Consider the following 14,761-nt stretch of genomic DNA (forward strand, 5'->3'; position numbering starts at 1 on the left):
AATGTAATAAATGCAAATCCTTTGTTTTACACTTTTTGCTTATGACTTTAATTACATTATAGCAGATGAGAGGTGATTGCTAATGTGTTTTCACAAAATTTACAATTGCAAACATGCATTTAGTACTGAAGCATAACTTGATAATGTAATGGCATGGTTATATCCAAAACTTGGTTTGTGGCTATTAAATAATAAGACTGACTTTAATTATTCAGCTGAAACACTTTTAATTGAAATTGCAATTACTTGTTACAAACTCCACACTCATTAATTTGTTTTAATTCTCACTATACATCATTCACTTTTCTTAAAAAAGCATGCATAAATTATTAGATTTTAAACAAATATTGAACACTCTTAGCAACAATAACATAAAACTAATAAAAATTGATTGCTAATTATAGATACAATTTAAAAAAAAGGATATTTAATAGTTTTGCCTTTTCCTTTTATAAAAGAATGAATGTTTAGAATCTTACAGATTTCAACAGAAAGAAAAAAGAGATAAATATACATATGGATACAAAAATATATATATAATAATAATCAGATGAGTGGACATTTTTATGAGGGCAGCATTAGTGGAAAAAAGGGTTTAAAAAATGTAAAGAACAAGAAGAACAAAGAATTACACACTTGAGAAACCATTGTCAGTCCCCAATGTCTTTCTTATATTAACTTTTCCGTCTTTTCCCATCTTTGTCTTTTTATCTCATTTAATATAAAATCCTAAAACTCTCTGCAGGTCACCTCCTTCTCCATGCCCCTTTTGATCCTTGTACAAAAAAAAAAAAAAAAAACCTATGTAGGTCAGTTAATCTACTTCACTCCCAGTCCAGGGTAACCCTGTCGGCTGTTTGGAATGAGAAGGAAAGATTTAAGCAAAGATTCAGTTTGGGAAAACAGTTTGTGGTCCCAGTGCATAATAGGCATACTGATCTGTTTTTAATTTAAAATACAAGACGTTTTGGAAGGAGAGATACTCAGTATCGATCTCTCCATCTCTTTATCCTCATCCATCACACTGTGGTGCTGTCAAAAAAGTTGCAGAACCCTGAAACACCCCCTCGTGTCTGACTGAGCAGGGCGAGGGCGTTTTGTCTGACGCGCTGCTCCTTCACGGGTGCAGACCTGTCCTGTACAAACGGGGTCTCTTGTAACGCTCGGGCTGTATTGGTCGGATCTTGACCGAGATATCCAAGTGGTCCCTTTCGAAAAAACCTGAAAAACACCGACTCAAACTTGTTTGTGAATTTTACTTGTTACAAAGTTAAAATATTTTGTTTTTAATTAAGCATCACAGACAAGTATAGTTTTGTAAGATGTATGTTGGTAAATGCTCAGTGGACAACAAGGATTATGAAGATTAAATATCAGTACAGGTACTTTAACTCTCTGCACTATCTAATTCTAACGGTCTGGGTTTCCTTCTACACAAATTAAACAAACACACATTATCTGTAATGCTGGCGTTTTGTCTCGTTGCTACTTCATCTAAATGACCTTTAACTGAATAAATGAATGGTGTGTACAGTATGTTTACACGTGAACACAAGCAGTCACTGAATAATGAAGGTTAACACGATTACAGCGAGAACTCTTAGATCAGCGGGTCTCAGTCTGTCTCGCTCGGGTTCTGGTTTAACCAATCAGCGCGCAGAACGACGCCAGCGGCCACTAGCGGACGAAAGTATATTACACCCGCAGTGGTTTAGCACTACCGTTGAAAATGAACGGGAAACCGTTTAGGGATCTTTAGACGGCTTCCGCGCGGGAGACCGGGGTTCGATTCCCCGACGGGGAGAATATTAAATATTATAAAAATTGGATGGAGACAAAAAATGACAAATGAAAGAATCTGAAGAGATCTCAAACAAGAAAAAGGGTTGGACGATGAAACTGAAACGGCCGGTCAATACAGCATCAATTCGTCTCGGGAATGACAGATACAAGTCCAGCACACGGGCACACGGTGGTGTAGTGGTTAGCACTGTTAGGGTTCGAATCCCGGCCAGGCTCGTTTCCCGTAACACGCTTACATATTAAACTCTAGATAAAGATGACACGGTACGTTTATGTTGTTTTTAAACATGCAAATTGAATTAAAAGTAAAGACAAGGCTTTTCTCTTCTGTCTTCCAAACCAGCCAACGAGACATAAGTTACAACATACTGGATTATTTATGTTCTATGCAGGAGGGTCTAGACCAGTGAACATTAAGGTTAATTTTACACAGAACACTTTGGATTGTCAACTAAATACATAACTAAACACTTAACATCACATTAAACACGATTTAGACTGCAAACTCCAAAAACATCCTTTGTAGCCGAGATAAATATCTCCTCGTTAGTATAGTGGACAGTATCTCCGCCTGTCACGCGGAAGACCGGGGTTCGATTCCCCGACGGGGAGGCACAAATTTATTTTGTTTTTGACTGGATACAGATTTAAAAATCAGTAGAATTAAATATTAATTTAGTTTTTGACAAAAGTGTCCATTAAAGTGTCAATTACTGAGTTCAGTCTTGAAATTGACAGTGTATGCAAATGTAAAGGATGCATGCAGCGCCACTCCACTTCCCCCACTGGGGAAATCAGATCACAACCTCATTCTGCTTAAGCCTCACTACAAACCAAAAGTTATGATGCTACAACCGTCCGTTCATTCAAGAAGTGGTCTGCTGAGTCAGAGCTTCGAAACTACAGATTGGGATGTTGGGACTATCTGACCATTTTGATTCATACACATTTAAATTCCATACAAACTTGAATAATTACGTTGATTGTGTAAAGCTGCCTGCTTTGGGACAATGGCAATTGTTAAAAGTGCTATACAAATAAAATTGAATTTAATTGAATGTTCTGCAAGGGTCACACAGTGGGAATATTGAGTAGGGCTGCAACTAGCGATTATTTTAATAATCAATGAATCGGATAAAAAACAAAGAAAAGCATTCATTTTTAACAATCCTTTATTCAAAAACAGAACTAAAATCTTTAAAAAGTGCACAAACATGTTGCTCCTTGAGCTGTTATAATTATAATAAAATAAAATAAAAATGGACTGGCGGAAGCGGGTTTGTATTCCAAAACACTCGTAAACCAAATTAAATTTTTAAAAACACACTAACGGAATCACTGCTGTAAAGTAAAAATATAACAAATAAACCGGCACTTTACTTTTGAAAAGAATTGCAACAGAGCAGTGGTTCTGTGTAGAGCAGAGAGAAAGTGTGTGTGTGTGTCTGTGTGTGTGTGAAGGCGAAAGTAGGCGGGGTCTGTGTGTGTGTGTGTGTGTGTGTGTGTCACACACAGAAGGCAAAGAGCAGGCCTTGAGCAGAGAGAGAAAATGGATTTTTAACATCTCTAATGAGACTTACTTTTGCTTTACATGCGCGCTGTACACACACACACACACACATACAGACACAAAATAAAATATATTTTACGCACGCACACACACAAACACGTGGTTAAAGTGTTATAGTAAACAATACACGCCTGCATGAATGTTGATTACACCAGTAAAGGATGCGCACTAAGACCCATCAGGGGAGAAGATTACTGATTTCTCTGCCTCCGCCATGCAGCTTTCCTCTTACCTCAGCTCGTTTTTTTTTTTTTTTTTTTTTTAACATTTTTGCTCCGCCCTGTCTATGAGGCACAAACTCTGCTAGCATCAGTGCGCGAGACCAAGTGTGTTTAGTTGAGCGCGGAGCGGAGGAAAGTTTTTTTTAAATAATCAAATGTCTGCGTCACGCGACACAACGAATCGTTTATGAAATTCGTTGCCAACTCTTTTAGTAATCAACTTTTATCGATTTTAATCGATTCGTTGTTGTATCCCTAATATTGAGGACATTGGCACGACAGATTACATCTGCAACTTTTGCATGTAAGAACTGTATGCTACTTTGCAAACAACAAGCCATGGATCACAAGGGACATCAAAGCTCTCCTGAATAAAAAAAAAAAAGGGAGAGCTTTCCAAAGTGGTGATCACCAGAAGATCAAGCGCGTGCAGAAGGAACTCAAGGTTCAGCTTTGGGGGGCAAAAGAGCAGTACAAGAGGAATCTGGAGCAGAAACTGCAGAACAACAGTATGAAGGAGGTGTGGAATGGAATGAAGACAATCACTGAGTGCAGTTCAATACGTACTGAAACCATTGAGGGAGATGTGGGGAGAGCAAACCTGTTTAACAATTTTTTCAATAGGTTTTACCACTTCAACTCATTCACACCTCAGAGCGCTGTACCTCAAACCCCCTCCTGCATGCACCCCTCTCTCTCTCCCCCAATACCAACTCATTTGCAACTCCCCACTGCCCCTCCTTCTAACTCCATCCTCTCCAGCTTGGAATATAGAAAAGAGGAAACTGTCCCTCCACCTGAAATCACAACAGCCAAGGTGTGTAGAGAATAAAGAGAATCCGCCACAGCAAAGCAGCCGGCCCAGCTGGAGTATCACCAGAGCGGGTAGAGGCACTTCAGCACAGCTTTAACGTTAGCCTGGAACAGAAAAAGGTCCCTCAGCTCTGGAAAACATTCTGCATCTTCCCAGTACCAAAGAAACCACACCCTGGGGAGATGAACATTATGAAGATTCAACATTATGAAGACCATGGAGTGGACACTGATGCATCACCTGAGGCCACAGGTTAATCATGCTCTTAACCCCCCTACAGTTTGCATACCAGGAGAAGGTGGGTATGAAGGATGCCATCACCTACATGATCCACAGATCTTTGTCTCACCTGGATCAGGGCAGTGGTGCTGTGAGGATTACATACCTGGACTTCTCCAGTGCCTTTAACACCATCCAGCTGCTGCTCCTCAAAGACAAACTGACAGAGATTGGAGTGATCTCACAAATGGTGGCCTGGATCACGGACTACTTGAGAGACGGGCCTCAGTATGTGTGGCTGGTGGACTGCAGGTCTGACACAGTGATCAGCAGTACAGGAGAGCAGCAAGGGACTGTGCTTTCTCCAGTCCTGTTCACCCTGTACATGCCAGACTTCATGTACAACTTAGAGTCCTGCAATGTACAAAAGTTCTTAATCTTAATCCTGCAGTAAACCACAGAAAGCGATCTTCTAATGTTCACGGTGAATGTGTGAATGTTCAGGTAACTTGAAAACTATTTCGGTTTCCCTGCAACCTCGGAGTGACCCACAGATTGTCAGAGAAGGTCACCAAGCAACAAGCTGTAGCTGATTCTATTGAGTTCCATCAGTGTAAAAACTATATGATCAAAAATTTTTATGAGGATTATATTGTGCTTACAGTGAATAAGTCATTGCTGAGTAAGCCGTGACCTATGGACAGCATGCAGTGGAGCCTGAGAAGTGGTATTCATTTCCACAGATCACTACAGCCACGAATCCTAACCAGTGTAGGTACAGTTGTGTCTGAGGGACACAGTACGTCTTGGCCATTTAATGTTGACATAAATCTAGACAGTGTTAAGCAAAAATGATTGTACAGCCTTTTCTGGAGTTACTTGAATATGTTAGTGGTTTAGTAAGTTTAGATTAAGTTGGTTATTGCTGGTAATTCTAGTGTAACTTGATATCGATGTTTTTTTCCTCCTAAAACTATTAAACACCATTAAGCACGGTACATGTGTTGTACTTTATTTAAAATGCAGTTTTCACAGGGCTACATTTTAAGTACCTGGAATGTTTTAAATAAAATACTGTATTTCTATCTCAAATGACAAAATCATTTGCACAGATTTAAATAAACAATTTCGTATTTTTGTAATATTTGGGTCTTTGTGGATTTAATAGCAGTACTAAGAAAAATCAATGTATTCAGTTTATATTTACTGTATGCATCTATATATGTTTAATTAATATATATATATATTATTAATTATGAAGGAAGGGGATTACAGTAATATACAGTTAATCTAGGTTTTTACAGTGACAGTTACTGTGTAAATGTAAAATACGGTTATGGTTAATGTAAATTTTAATTTGAAGAGTGTTACTGTACAAACCCTTTGAAACGTCTAACAGTGTAGTTCTTCGGAAAACAATAGGACCCTTTAGGCACTATGACGACATGGCACTGATGTCATAGTGCTTGGGCCCTAAAAAAAATAATCCCTAGGAAAACAATAGGGCCCTTCACACACTATGACGACATAGGGATGATGTCATAATGCTTGGGCCCTAAATAAAGTACAGTGCAAAAAGGTCCTCCGGGAGCAACTTCTCCCAACCATCCAATAACAGCTTGGTGACAAACAATTCCTTTTTCAGCTTGATGGAGCTTCTCGCCATAAGGCAAGAGTGATAACTAAGTGGCCTGGGGAACAAAACATCATTTCTGGGTCTGAGGCCAGGAAACTTCCCAGACTTTAATAGCAGTGAGAACTTGTGATTAATTCTCAAGACAAACAAAAACCCACAAATTCTGACAAGCATTGGTTATGCAGGAATGGGCTGCCATCAGTCAGCATGGCACCATCGCATCTATCTATCATCAGACTGGTACATCCTAAGTGTCTAAAAGGAATGTTAAAAGTTTTTCCTACCTCTGCTTTTAGACAATAAGGGCTGCTCCCAGTGGACCGTCACCACACTCTCATTACTGTGATATACTGTTTATTATGTCAGGTATTTTAATTTCAGTCTTAGTCCAGGGATAAATGCCCCTGTTCATTTTAATTATATTTATTTAATCTTATCATACTTTTGTTTTAGTCGACTAAAAGTTTAGACATTTTAGTCTAGTTTTAGTCAATAAAATGTAACATTTTAGCAATATGATTATTATTATTAGTTAACCCTACAGTCAATCTAGTTTAGCCAAAATCTTTTTTTTTAGTTTTTTAAAAAATAATTATTTTACCATTTAAATTGTATCTTTTTACCTGATCTTATCTGAGCTAATTTTATTTATTTTTAACAACACAACATCTGCTGCATGTCCATATCTTTAACTACAAAACAATAGGAGCAGTATGGACAATACAGTGTTTTAAAAGTTTTTTTAGATATGAATTTACACACTTTTGTAGGGAGCCTGTAGCTCCTATATGTCACAATCATTCCCTAGCCTATTGGATTAATGTGTTTGGTTAACTATAAAATAAAATAAAATAAAATAAAATAAAATATAATATATCACATATAACAAAACATAATTACCACACAGAGGCTGTAAACCTACCTTAAGATGTGCCCCCAGTGTTTCCCCTCCGACATTACTGCTCATCGCTTTATCTCTCCGCTTCAATGTAAAGAGAATCGACCCGAACCTCGTCTCCTCTCCTTCGCCAGTGGAGAACTGACCTGTCATGGTGAAGTCTTAAAGACGAACGAGTTTGTAACGTCCCGTCACTGCGCGCGTGACCCGGGAAACACTGCTGCACACGTCATAATCCCGCTGTCGCACCCCCACGGGGTCAGCGCGTGGCGGACTGCCACGGACCTGAGCGCACAGTGTGACGTTCTGAGAGCGGACGAAGCACTCTATGCGCGTGCAGGGTCTCCCCTGCGCGCTCAACGTGTTGTTTCCCGCGCGTGCGCGCAACATCCCTTTTTCTGTGCGCGCTCGACTCTGCCTGGACGCTCGCGCAACTTTTGTCCAGTTTGACAAAACTGCCACAAAACCAGCCAATCACAGACGTCCACTACTCCTGATTGGCTGTTTCTTCTCTAATCATCGGCCGCATAACGGCAGCGTTGTAAATTAGGGTTTATAAGAAAAATGCTGCTTTGGGACAATGACCATTGTTAAAAGCACTATATAAATAAAATTGAATTGAAAAATTGAAATAAGAAAAGCGACTGAGTTGTCCAATTTAAATTTTAGTCGACGTAGTTTTAAGAGCTATATGGATAATTAGATAAAAAAAAATGGACAAAATATAATACTTGTTTATAATGTTTAAAATAAATAAAACATTATTTACAATGCTTCCCTTATATATTTTGCTTTTACAGTGTAACCTTGGATTACGAGCATAATTTATTTCGGAAGTGGGCTCCTATTCCAAAACACTCGTAAACCAAATTTAATTTGCCCATAAGAAATAATTGAAACTCAAATTATTTGTCCCACGGCCCCCCAAAATAAATACATTAAAAAAATTCATACAAAATATAAAGTAAAAAAAAACAAATTAACCTGGACTTTACCTTTAAAAAAAGTAAAAATAAATCCAGACAGATAAGTGTTTCCATTTATGTGTGTGTGTGTGTGTATTTAAGTCTGTCGTGCGCGTGCGCATAATTTGACACCGTGCTGGTTCACAAACATACACACACTAAAGGCGATAGAGAGAGAAAGTGTGTGAACGGGCACGGTGTCAAATTACACACATAACACATAACGACTTGCTAAAGGAGAAAATGCATGCATGGCTGTTGACTATACTAGTAAGAGACGCGCACTAAGACCCAGCAGGGGAGAGGATTACCCACTTTCACAGCACAAGAGAGTGAAAAAACATTGGCTCAGTTGTGATCACGTGACACTCCACGTCAAAATAAGAAGCGCATGCGTAATACATGATACTCGGTGCTCGTAAACCAAGACTCATTAATTTTTCAAGTCAAAATTGATAAAAAAATCTTTGCTCGTCTTCTGGAACACTTGCAAACCGCATTACTCGCGATCCAAGGTTTCACTGTATTTATATATAAAATTATATATTATGATATCATTTTAATTTCTTCTAATTTTCTTTTGATTTTGTAAAGCTGCTTTGAGACAATGACCATTTTTAAAAGTACTATACAAATAAAATCGAATTTAATTGAATTTCGTTATGCAGTCAATAGTGCCAGCTGATTAGAAAATAAACAGCCAATCAGAAGTTGTGTGGCCAGACAGTTTTGTAACACTGGACAAAGTAAGTGTACAGGCAGCATTAAGCTCGCAGAAAAAAAGGATGTGGAAAACAGGTGGAGCACACAGGGGAAGTGAGCTGTTGAGCGCGCAGGGGAGCCACTGCATGCACATAGAGTGCTTTGTCTGCTCTAGTGATGGGAAGTTTGAATCATTTCAGTGACTCGGTTCTTTAAATCTTTTTTTGAGTCATTTGGTTCATTTTGTTCTTTTGATCAGAAATAAAATAGAATGTTAAATTTTCAATAAACAGACCCCCAATACGTCTACATACACAAATTTCGGCTTTGGTGTCAGTAATGAAAATATTACAATGCAGCTAAGGACATATTATGATAAACAGCTCACCTTTCATATCTTCTAGTCGGAGTTGTTCGCTCTTTTGAATCTATTGCACTGCATAGCATCTATGGGAGTCACGTGACAAAAGAACGAACAATTCAGACCAAAAGACTAACTAAAGGTAACTACTCATTTCTGTTTCCTGTACATAACCAGTGGAGGTTTTGCGATGATTTGCGCAGCGCGCACAGTAGAAAATAAACAAAATTATTCTCTGAGACTACTCGTTCTTCTGAGTCACGTTAAAGATATCATCATTAGTCTACTCTTAAAATGTCAATACAGTGCGCTCAGGATTGTGATATGAATACAACGCCATATCAGCACAGTTTTGCACAACAGCCAAAAGTATGGTTCATCACGATTTGCCACGAGTTTGGCGTAGTGACTACGTTTCCAATCTTTCTGGATGAAAAATGAATCATGTTTATTTTTTTGTCGGTCCTTGCAGAACGTCGTGCACTGCGTCTCACCGCGAGTCAAACCACATTAATGAATAGGGGCATAAATATTGCACTGGATTTTGACAAAAAAATTGACAAATGTTTTTTTATTATTATTATTTTTTTAACCACATTTTAGTCCTTTTTTTATCGATGATATTGCATATCCATCTCGTCAATGTCTCGTCTTAGTTACAGGAAAAAACGGTTGTCAACTAATATTTTTCGTTATTATTTTAGTTGACAAAATTAACACAATGCAATATAGCCTACTGTTGTTACAATATCTTAGGTTTTACAATGTTTATGGGACGAATAAAGGTACGTCTGTCTAATGTAATGTAATTGTCAATATGCTCGGAATGCTTGTAATTATACTTCAGTATACCAGAGTTAAATCTGACACAATTATCTAAATACAGTGGAGCAGCATATTTTGTAAAAATTTATATTTGTTTAATTCTCAAAACTTTTGGCCCCTAGCTGTACAGTAGGAACACTCCTGTAATGCCGGTGTTTCTCCAGCATCATTTTCTGTATTTTAAACTTCTTCAAAGAAAAGGAAATGTTGGGTGAACATTCTGTAAAAAGGCAGAAAGCATAAATGATTTCCAGGTCAATCCCCAGCTCTCTTCTCACTAAGAGAAAGATCCTGTTTAAGTGGAAGGAGTGGTTGGTGCCAGTGGGTACTCACTGGATAAAAGAGGTTTTGCACTTTATTTATCTAGTACTATCAGTAGTTTATTTATCTGTAGTCTAACTAGGAACAATGGAGGCCAATGGTGGCCATTGTATTTATTCCCATCTGTACGTCTGTTTTCATTTATTGAATAATAAAAACAGAATGAAAAAAAAATTAATCCCACACCACCATATCAAAGCATTTAATTTGAACAATAAAATATGCTTGCTCCTACCACAACTTACTAAAAAAATAAGTAACAATTTACATAAACTTACCATAAAATACTGAATGGTCTGATTATGGTCCAGTCAGAAGTAAAGAATCCAGGAAGTTCGACAAAGAATGAACCAACCAGGTGTTCATTTGTAAATGACCCACTACATTTCATTTGACCCAACATAGAGCAACCCCATAATGTGTTTAAAGTACCCGAAATGACCCAGAATTTTGACCCAGCATAAACCACCCAACAATGTGTTTACAGAAACAACCCAGCATTTCTTAGAGTGTACTCCATAAAGCGATCCACTCGGGAAATGTCATGATGTCAACCATTCCTGTGCCACTTTTAAAAAAAATAGCTCTAAATAATTTGAAAGATGAAAGATTTGATTTATTTTATTGAAAGATTTCTTGTAATCTATGCAAAATACTAATGGCCAAAACACAATATTGGTGCTGATTTTTAAAAATATTATTTATTAAATATAATACAAAAAATGTGTGTGCCTAAGAAGCCACTTCTGACGTTTATGCAACATGGAAGTGACCAATCTTGCTTCCCTAAACATTTTAGGTCGCTAACTTCAGTCGTTTTTGAGAGATGATTTTATATGTGCCTTAAAAATGGTCATTTTCCAGTGTTATACTGTCTTGCTTCAAACAAGAATCATTAAAAATGCAAATTATTCATATTTCTTTATATTGTATTGATACTAAAATTGGTGTAAGCTTCCAGAAGCATATGACCTGTAAGAATTGTTGCTTAAATTTAAAGCATTCCTTGCAACATTATGGATCCCCCCCCCCCCCCCCAAATTACTAACAGTAGTGTTTTTTTTAATGCTCCGAATTAGACACACAGCTTATATTATGTGGCCATAACACTAAAGTAGTTATAATAGTGTAAAAAATAAATTAAAGTAGCTTTTTGAAATCTGCCCAATAATTATTATTAACACGTGTACCATTAAAAACCTCAGTGTTTTGCGTGAGAGATTTTTTTTTATAAAAACTTAAAAAGAAAAAAAAAATGTAGTATTCATAACTATGTCAAATACATGTTGCAATATCTTAACAATGTTGCATTTTTATATAAATAATACGGTTTTTTAGGTTTATGTCTTTTCAAGTAAAATATAAATTGACATCTGAATGACACTTAAGATCAGTGAAAGATTTGAATTTAAAAAAGACACTAAAACATAAACATGCATGAAGTTGTATTTAGCAAATTAGCTTTTTTTCTTTGATAAAAATATAAAGGTGAATGCATACTTACAAAATAAAATGAAGCATGAATAGGGAGATAAGAAGCATTAAGTAATTATTTTTAAAAAATGGTACGATACCATGTTATGGCTGTAAATAATTTTCAAGCTCTTGTGCAGTGCCACATTGAAATTAATACCACCTGTATCAGGCCCAGGATATTGCTCCAGATTTTGAAAATCATGCTCTATGTTTTTTTTTTTTAAGCCAGAATGTATTTCTAATTTAACCTGATTTCCCATAACTGGTACTTGTGCCCCCCTACCCTGTGCCCCACCCCCGCCCATATTTATTTATTACAAAATCCTGGAATCACCCCTGCTGTAATGTCGGTGTTTGTCCACCAGAGGGCGAAACCAAACTCCTCAGCCTCCTCCTTCAGTCCTCAGCACCCGTTGGTCAGTAGGGGAGAAAACACACTCACACACACACACACTCACACACTGCGCAGTCGAGTGTAGAGCAGCACGGCAGAGGGACTGGCTCCCGGAGATCCGCGTCTCGATCTGGTGTGTGTGTGAGTGTGTGTGATACAGAGAGAGATACAGAGAGAGAGGTTTCCGCAGGGTGATCAGATGGAGGCGGTGTCCGGGGCCGCGGCGCACAGAGCGTTGGGCGCGAGCCGCGGCGTGGAGCGCGCGCTGGAGGAGGCAGCGGGCTCGGGCTCGCTCAACCTGAGCGCGAGGAAGCTGAAAGAATTCCCGACTGCGGCTGCGCAGTACGACCTCAGCGACACCGTGCACACAGGTACTGGGGGGGGCAATGGGAGTGTGGGGGGGAGGGGGGGGTGTAGGGTAGGACGCGGAGGGAGGGGGTTCGGAACCGGGCTCGGCCCAGGCTGGGATTAAGAAGAGAAACAACAACAAAAAAAAAAAACCAGCAGCGCAGTGTGAACGGAATGGTGTGTGTGTGTGTGTGTGTAACTGTTTCCACTCACACTGCGTGGAAACGCAACATTGTAACAAACGCGTTACAGGTGTAGCGCAGAGATCAGTCACTGTGTGTGTGTGTGCGCGCGTGCTGTAACCTCAGTAACACTCCCCCTAAAAGTGTTCCAGTGTTCTGTGACAGGGATGTGGTGCATCATCCTGAAGATTACTGCAGACTTACAGGATGGAAATTCTGACACAACACATCTCATTAAATAAGTAACACATGCTCACAACCCTGCGGACACGTCCGGTTCTGGTCAACCAGTCCTGTTCTTCTGTGTGCCTCCTTTAGGATCGTCTGCTATTTCTCATAAAATCAGACGGCTGGCCCGAAACCAGACGCTTACACTCACTCACTCACTCTCACACACATCGTCTATACCTCTTGATCCTGTATTCAGGTTCTCGGTGGACCTGCGGTCTGTCCCAGGAGTCTTGGGGTACGAGGCGGGGCAGACCCTGGATGAGGTGCCAATCCATCACATGGCACACACACACATTCACGCACACGCAATTTGGGAATTAGCCAGTTAGCCTAACCTGCATGTCTTGGTACTGTGGGAGGAAACCGGAGACCCCAGAGGAAACCCACCAAGCATGAGGAGAACATGCAGGCAGAACACTTTTAAATAGCAGTCCTTCTAGCCTGGCTTTGTTGTGCTTCTAGTTTCTTAATTCACTGTGTTACCTCAGAACACCACTCACTCTACACCTTTCTGTGGCTCAGAGAAGATTTTTTTGGAGAACAATCTCATGATGTTCCCATAACGTTCAAACTAATTTAACCTTGAAACCTTACAGCAAACCTTGTCCCTCTGAAATACCTGTCCCCTGTTGTTGATGGTTAAAGAGCTTGTAGAAAGAGTTAAAAGGTTAATTTTGGAAAATAATCTGCTGATCTTTTAATGTAATCAGTGATATTATTATTATTATTATTATTATTATTATTATTATTTGAGGTTGAAGCCCACGTACATGTCTGTGTGTCTCTCTGTACAGCAGAACTCTCTGTCTAACTTATTAATACAAAGAAATCCCATTCTGTAAGGTTGAGTATCTTACGCCTTGTTTACACTAAATTGTCCTTCTTTGGTGCTCAGACAAATACACTCCCTGTTCGGTAATCGGAGAGTGAATCACAGATGAGAAATGGAAAAAGTAGATAAAAGGATAAAGATGAAGTTTTGTCTTAAAAACCACTCCAGCGTGTTAAAATTCACTTATACCACTTCAGCGCTTTGTGCTTTTTGCAGAAAGTTCACCCAACGTTCCTGTCCCTTTGAGGAAGACTAAAATACAGAACATCCTGTCACACACTATGTTATGTTCGGCCAGGTGATGGAAACTTTTAAACTTTTAAAACAATAAAAAAAACTAACACCATATAACATACGGTGTCCACCAGAGGTGTTCGCCTCCAGTGCCAGATGTGTAGAGCCGTACAGTACTGATGAGGGTGCAGTAGACTGGTTATCAGTGAAGGAACAGGAATGGGATCTTGTTCTGGTGTCATATGATAGAATCTGGAATTCCCCTTATCTCACAGATTACAGATTCGGTTTCAGTTTAGTTTGGTTTTGTGGTTTAGCTTGGGGTATTTGTTGATACTTGACGCTAATCCCATTCTGACATCATTCACTGTGTGTGTTTGCTGAGTTATGCTAGGTTAATGTAAAACAACACGGTAATTAATGTCCTGTTTGCCCGGGTTGTCAGTTGACATCATGCCAGAGGCTCTTCCAGGTTTTAAGGTTGGATGGCAAGAGGATGCTAAAGCACGGCAATGCCCAATTAACATATGCGACTCGAGCACATTTATGTGATGGATGATTTGTCTGTCAGAGTGAAAGAATCGCACATGAATGACCTACAGTAATATTCTGGCCAGCTGCATGGTTCATAAAGCTATAAGGAAGCGCTGCAGTGAAGTCACATTGAGCAAATACCCCACTAATATCTGATAAGGGCTGTGAGATGACTCCTTTCTAAAGAGGTGTAGT

At 39.0% G+C, this 14,761-nt stretch overlaps 1 protein-coding gene and 1 non-coding gene across 8 annotated transcripts in view; both read left to right on the forward strand.

Moving 5' to 3' along the window:
• The first annotated feature begins 2,343 nt into the window (after positions 1-2,343).
• Positions 2,344-2,415, forward strand: trnad-guc (transfer RNA aspartic acid (anticodon GUC)). Its single transcript has one exon. It is a non-coding gene; the product is annotated as a tRNA-Asp (tRNA).
• Positions 2,416-12,253: 9,838 nt separating this feature from the next.
• Positions 12,254-14,761, forward strand: part of lrch1 (leucine-rich repeats and calponin homology (CH) domain containing 1) — a 71,489-nt gene continuing 68,981 nt past the window's right edge. For 3 of the 7 annotated variants that reach the window (XM_053496033.1, XM_053496031.1, XM_053496034.1), the window contains exon 1: positions 12,256-12,576. In XM_053496033.1, the coding sequence (XP_053352008.1) occupies positions 12,405-12,576 (172 nt within the window). In that variant the 5' untranslated portion in view covers positions 12,256-12,404. Of the gene's footprint in view, positions 12,577-14,761 lie in introns of all 7 variants that reach the window. The other 4 variants (XM_053496029.1, XM_053496030.1, XM_053496032.1 and 1 more) reach the window with 3 other exon arrangements.

This window comes from Clarias gariepinus, chromosome 5 (genome assembly GCF_024256425.1).
Source record: "Clarias gariepinus isolate MV-2021 ecotype Netherlands chromosome 5, CGAR_prim_01v2, whole genome shotgun sequence".
In the NCBI taxonomy this organism is placed as follows: domain Eukaryota; kingdom Metazoa; phylum Chordata; class Actinopteri; order Siluriformes; family Clariidae; genus Clarias; species Clarias gariepinus.